The sequence below is a fragment of the Sinocyclocheilus rhinocerous genome, unplaced genomic scaffold (genome assembly GCF_001515625.1).
Source record: "Sinocyclocheilus rhinocerous isolate Xijiao unplaced genomic scaffold, SAMN03320098_v1.1 scaffold843, whole genome shotgun sequence".
Taxonomy (NCBI): Eukaryota; Metazoa; Chordata; class Actinopteri; order Cypriniformes; family Cyprinidae; genus Sinocyclocheilus; species Sinocyclocheilus rhinocerous.
The window spans coordinates 8316-15290 of record NW_015655383.1 but is presented as its reverse complement, the minus strand read 5'-3'; the positions used below and the strand labels follow the sequence as shown (position 1 = coordinate 15290).

Below are 6975 nucleotides of genomic sequence, written 5' to 3'. Positions count from 1 at the left end.
GGAGAATAGACTACAATGCCGGCTGTTCTGACTCACAGACTGTAAGTACGTTTGTAAGTACGCAGAATTTTCCATTGACGATTAAAAACCGCATAAACACATTTCATTACACCAAATACACAAAATAATGTTCTTTTCAGCAACATCATATGACCCCTTTAAAAGAGACACCAGCAGCAGTATTATCATCTATGATACTGGCCTTCATTAGTAAACTACTTAGTAAAAAGATCCCATTAAACGCATACTTATATACCATCTTTATGTTGTTTCAACATAATTTGAAGATTCAATGTGAAATTATGACAATATAAATATATCAATATGCAGTTAATCACAATTAATCAAAGAAAAATGTGTGAATAATTAGTTAATTTTTTTAATCGATTGACAGTACCAATTATCACCTTCCATGACGCCAACTCTAGTGAACAATAGGTTAGAAAACTCCTTTCGGCCATATTATACAAGTCTACTTCAAAGTAATACAAAACCCAAAGATCAAGAAGAGAGAAAAGACAATATTAACTGATCACAGATTTTGTGACTCGTACCTTTACTGAGAGTTCTTATGCATAATAATAAACTGGAAGGAAATCTATTGTCTACTTTTGTCCCCTAGTCATTTTCTTGTCTTGAACTACCATGACTCTCTTTTTTTTCCTCTTAGTCACACTAATTAATGCTATAATCTTTAAGGTCTTGATCAACTCCAGAACTGTTTTTGGTGAGACCAAGTGAATTTAATCAAGAATAAATGGTTTATGGACAAACCTTTGGACCATTCTTCAGCGTCGCTGAGCTTCTTTCATATAATGGCTTTAAGAGAAGAGAATTATACTTGTAAGAATTACATCATCATACTTGGCAATAGTGGTTGTAAAACATTCTAACTACGGATGTAACGATATCTAAATCTCACGATACAATATTTATTGCGATATTTAAAAAGAAAAAAAAAAAGACAAGAATAGGGAAAAATGTTAAAGTACATTTAAAGTTAAATTATTCTATCAAATGCACTTTGAGAGTTCAAAATTAAGAGCTCCAACCCATTTTTCTTAACTAAGAAAACTTAAGTCTGAAAAAAAGTCTTGAATTGATTGTACCTGAACTTTAAAGGGGACTCGACCCTCTTTATATTTGTGATATACTGTCTCAGTCTAAATTACATTCACACTGGTGTTTTAGGAAGCAAACAAATTAGAATATAATAATAATACTAACAACAATGACAGCAGTAGCCATATATTGTAAAACAATTGCACTGTAAAATAAATGAAAATTTCATATTTTTGCTTTATACTGCAATAGGGTAATTACAATACTTCTTTCCTAATGTCTACACTTGAAAGAGATGTTTTGAATTTGGACTGCAGTAATCCGCTAGCTGTCAGCAATTCATACTGCACTTTAAGCTTTTATTTTGAGGGAAACGACAGTAGAGCTTTTATTTGGAAGGAAAACTCCAGCTTCAGTGAAAACTGGCTTACAAAAACGTCTCGCTACAAATCTAGTGAAACGCTGTAATCATCTGCCACATAAACAAAGCATAACTGGTGGCTGTCGCGTTCCCAAACGAGCGCTAAACTCACAGCATGAGCAATAAACGAGGCCATTCAGTGTGAACGGAGCTGTTCTGAGGCGCAGAAAACACCGGATCACAAGCTGATCGCCTCAACCATGTGTGCGCTTCCCTTTGAAACACGCAGCAAAAACAGACTTGATGAAGGGGTTAAGCCATATTGTGCTTTCGGTTTTAGTACGTTTGATAGATACTGTGCCAAAGCATAACGGCCCAAAGCAAATATATTTTAAAAACTACACTTTTATGACCTATCGTTTCATATCGTCATGTGACCACGATAATATCGAGACAGTTTTGCCATAGCAATATTGATAATATCGTTACATCCCTAATTCTAACATGTACGCGCAAACTGCATTGACAGCATAAATTGGGTCGGTTGTGTCATCCTTACTCTTGAGCCCTGGATCAGTAAGTTTAAAGGTCAGTACCTCATTTGACATCTGTCTGTCAATCTTCTGCTCAAGCCTCTGCACTGCTGCATGCAGGAACTGAAAGGTAACAAACCGCAAACAAGCCACTGAAATCATCCATCATCCCAAATCAGCTACTATTTTCATTCACGGCATTAAAGTGGAATATTATTAAGACCTCGAGTCTGATCAGACGTGCATGTGTGAAGAACTGATGCTCTTACCCTACAATGGTTCAGGACCTCGAGTAGTATATTCTGCTGATCCTCCCCGACGACAGATGTGCTCTGGTTTAGAAAAGAATTAGGACATTAATGAAGAAGGAAACTTGGTCTGTGCAACAACTGAATGGTGAACTGTGTAATTTATGCATAGAATAGATACATAGATCAACTGAGGTAACATTGACTAGTGTCAATTATTATGAGACTCAACAAACCTGTACTGGTGCATTTGGAAATACAGGAGGCTCCATGGCAGCTAAAGGGCTGATTGCTGTGTCCGGTCCAGACGTCTCTACAGGACCTCGGGCTGAATCAAACGGAGGCGCAGCTTGGTAAAATGTGTGATTCTCTGACGGGAGTCCGACATTCACGGCCTATAAGAAGAGAACGATCATGGCTGCACTGAAAATGCTTACTGAATTAACGTTGTTTATCTGATACTCAAGTGAAATTATGTTTTTTCTAATCTTTATGCTGTTCCAAACCCATACGATATATTCTTCCATGAAACACAAAAGGAGATATTTCGCAGAGTATCTGGGCTGTTCTTTTCCATACAAAGAAAGTCAGTGATGATATCTACTGCCAAGCACAAAAACTGACAAAAGAGCATTATAACAGAAGAATAAAAGTAGTCTATAGCCCTATTCACCCATTTGCCTGATGCTGATATTAAAATGGTTTGTGTGCCCTACTGAAAAATAAATATACCAAAATGTATTTGAAATACATTTATTTCATTCTAAGTATACTACAAATACATTTACATATTTATGGACTTAATACAAATACCCTGCGATGATAAATAAATAATTTGGGGTGATTTGGCTCTCCTTGATTAATTTTATTGTATTATTTTTTCGTTGGATGCCTTCCATATTAAAAGCTGCAACATGCGCTAAGAGTGCACGAATGGTAGCTCAGGAGTGTCAAAAAATGCATGAGAAGCATTGGGATACAATATATCAGCAATCACAGACATTCACATTTGGACAGCATTAGATATCCTGGACCTGGAGGATGTTAAAGATGATAAAGATCATGATCTTGTTTAAACCATTAATGCTGGGTGTAAACTAGGTTAGTGGATAATTCGGCAGCAAAAGTTATTCTAGAAAAATCAGTGGACAATAATTTTAGAAATCCAAACATTTAGTGAAAAAAACATTTTGTGGGGAACAAATAAAAGTGTTGCACTAAATATGGTAAAATGTTACACATTGCTATTTGTATTATTATAAAATCCATTCATTAAAAACATTCATGAATGTATTTATAAGTATATACTATAAAAGCTGTCGTATGGCTTCAGAAGTAACACAGAATAAGTCGCACAATCGGGAAAAAAAAATAAAAAATCTCGGATTTGGATCGGCCCTTTCTGACCGATACCCGATCCGAGAAAAATGGCACTATCGGAGCCGATACCCGATATGAATATCGGATCGGCGCATCCCTAATATTCAACATGTTGAATATTTATGATCAGAAATCCTGATGTGTGGGGGGGAACATCGCGGCACACCACACACTATAGGAGCAAAACGGTTAAATCTAGGATTTTTTGTCCTCATGTTTGTGGTCTCTCACATTTTGAAGATCTTATAAGATTTTTAAAATCTTTTAGTGTGTACCCAGCATAAAACACAGCAACTCGACCCATTACATGCAAAAAAACAATAATTTTGATTAACACCTCTGGCATGACACATACTGAGGCACCATATTTATCCTGAATAAAACATGGGTTTGAAACGGCATAAAAGTCTGTAAATCTGCACACTGCATTTGACAGACGCTTTGATCCAAACCAACTTACATTGCATTTAATGTACACATTTTATCAGTTTATGCATTACTCATGACTACTAGCGCCATGCTCTACTGTTTCAGCCATGCAATTAAAAAAAATAATAATAATAATTCCCAAGAATGTATTGATATGGGCATCTGGCCAGAGTTATTACTTATTAATTAACTGCAACACTTAAAGGATGAGATACCCTGCTTGCTGCACTACAGTCCAGACTCTGCTTGTGTCTCTGCGCAGCCAGAAAGGTCTGTCGGCTCTGTCGCCGTCCTTTTAAACACCTCCTGGAAGACTGTTTCTCAAGGGGCGCTGGATCCTCCTGGTTATCTGAGACAGAAATTTGGGAGTGATCAATTAGGAAATATATGCACTCAAATTTGTCCACATATGTGACCTTGGAGCACAAAACCAGTCTTAAGTCGCTGGGGTATATTTGTAGCAATAGTCAACAATACATTGTATGGGTCAAAATTACAGATTTTTATTTTATGCCAAAAATCATTAGGATATTAACTAAAGATCATGTTCCAACAAATTTCCTACTGTAAATACATCAATGGAAAGCTTATTTATTCAGCTTTCAGATGTGATCCAGGGTCAAATATGGACACCTAGTCTATGACTAAATTACAACACATGAAACAAATTATTTAAACAAATAAACAAACAAACAAAAAAAAGTTAAATTCTTCTATCAACTTAGAGGCGGTTAGCAAAACAACTTTTAGTGCATTCCGCCACCTACTGAGATGGAGTGTAATATAGGTTATAAATCAGGAGTAAAAAAAATAGTTTAGTTAAATTTGTGACCTTTACAAATTCTAATAATATATAGAAAGCTTGTGATGACTTAGAGGCGGTTAGCAAAACAACTTTTAGTGCATTCCGCCACCTACTGAGATGGAGTGTAATATAGGTTATAAATCAGGAGGAAAAAAATAGTTTAGTTAAATTTGTGACCTTTACAAATTCTAATAATATATAGAAAGCTTGTGATGGATCCCTTAAAAACCTGATAACATTAGTGGATCATGCTCCTAGTTATTGTGATGAACTACACACCTGTGTGAATTTGAGGAGAACTGACTTCACAGATCCACTGAAAAACCACCAAAATACCAGCCGAGTATTAAAAAATAGTTAAAGCTATCCTTACTTTACAACTTTATATTCTAGTAACGTAACTTGGTGACCAAGTTTTGAGAATTAGGGAGACAGACAGAGAGATAAAAGATGCTAAAGACTCAAACAAACCAAACCTCGCTCTCTGGTGTTTTTCCTTCTCCAGCTAGAAACACTGGACGACTCTGAGAGTTCATCTTCATCCTCTCCTTCTTCTTCTTCTTCTTCCTCACACTCCGAGGACTCGACAGGAGCGAATATACTCAGATCCATCTCGGTTTCTGGATCTTCATCTTCAAGCTTGACAACGATATACTGGCTGTCGCTGAGGCTGTTTGTCCCCTCCTCATCGCTGTTGGAGCAACTTTGAGGCTGCGAATCCGCGTCGGAATGAAGTTTAGCCTTCATATTTAATCACCACACGCACAGCTACCGAGGCTTCAGCAGAGCAGAGTCTTGTTTGAGCCTCTCTGGTGGGCTTGAGGGTTGTTTTTAAGCGGGAGACACGCTCACACGCGCGAGGAGTGCAGCTTGAGCAGGCTATGTGTGTGTCGCCGCTGCTGGAGTTAGTTCAGATGGGCGGATGGATCTTCAAATCGCGATACTCTGATTCGTTCATTCATGAGGATATATCCTCGCTTTATCATATCCATTATAAATGTTTCTTTCAAAGTAGTTTTTAAAATAATAGTTTGGCTTGGAAGTAACTGCACATCACAAGTGTCGAAATGAAATAAATGAGCTATATAGCTGTGCAGGACAGGAACTATTTCCTCTTCCGCGCAGCACTCACTCACAGTCAGAGAGCAGGAGCAGTGCTTGCCAGAAATATAGACAGACACCTTAATCATTGCACTTGTCTTCACTAAACAAAGACTAAGGTGTCTCTTACTACAGCAGGTTTTGTGTTTTTTTTTTTTTTATTTAAATAAAAATTTGGCAAATTATTAATCATGTTTCTGATTGTTGTTATGAATGAATGAAATATTTTGAGAATTTTGATTTTTTTTTTTTTTACTGCTAAATGATGACGTCTATGCATATTGGTAACAATTACTCTTTTAATCCTTAGATTTCACAAATATTTTCTATGTAATCAGTATGCAATAACAATCACAACCCAGACATTTATTCAATAGGCTACAGTGGCTAAATTAACGAAAAATAAAGCATCAACAGACACAGAACTTTCCCAACAGCACAGCAGTAATGCCTTTATGAACTTCTTTACTAAAGTATTGTAATGGACGGGGCCTTCGCCCTGTAATAAGGGAGACAATAAGGGCTTAAAAATGCTGCCTTCGGAGGACGCATTTCAGGGTAGAAACATTATAATTATTTATTGTATTATTTATAATTATAATAATTTATTATAACAATAGCCTAATATATTGAACCCACAACAATTAAAAAACAAAAACATAAAAAAAATGGCATGCCATTCATTGTATAAACATTCATAAAAGAAGTGCATTAACAAATCATCCCATTTTTTATGATTCAGTTCACAAAACTGAGTGGTGGAAATTCAGAAAAGTGAGGAAGTCCAACACAAAAGCTCACTCACAAAGCTTTATTTCTCTGTCAGGAGGTCCGGAGGTATTCAGACACTGACTGGGTTTTTGTGCGTTTGCCTTTATACACCACTACAATGGATTTAAAATAAAACAATCGAGATGTGATTGAAGTGCAGACTTTAAGCTTTAATTCAAGGGGTTGAACAAAAATGCTTTTCAGGGGATCAAATGTAATTGGACAAATAAATGTAATCATACATAAAATGTTCATTTGTAATATTGTGGCAGACTATTCCACTTT

At 36.3% G+C, this 6975-nt stretch overlaps 1 protein-coding gene across 2 annotated transcripts in view; it reads right to left on the bottom strand.

Moving 5' to 3' along the window:
* Positions 1-5849, bottom strand: part of LOC107717997 (uncharacterized) — a 12014-nt gene extending 6165 nt beyond the window's left edge. Inside the window, exons 1-6 of one of the 2 annotated variants that reach the window (XM_016524911.1) lie at positions 5295-5849; positions 4229-4362; positions 2441-2599; positions 2226-2288; positions 2020-2079; positions 775-819 (exon numbers count right to left, since the gene is read on the bottom strand). In XM_016524911.1, coding sequence (XP_016380397.1) covers positions 775-819; positions 2020-2079; positions 2226-2288; positions 2441-2599; positions 4229-4362; positions 5295-5565 — 732 coding nt within the window. In that variant the 5' untranslated portion in view covers positions 5566-5849. The remainder of the gene's footprint in view (positions 1-774; positions 820-2019; positions 2080-2225; positions 2289-2440; positions 2600-4228; positions 4363-5294) is intronic. The other variant, XM_016524912.1, reaches the window with a different exon arrangement.
* Between the last annotated feature and the right edge of the window lie 1126 nt (positions 5850-6975).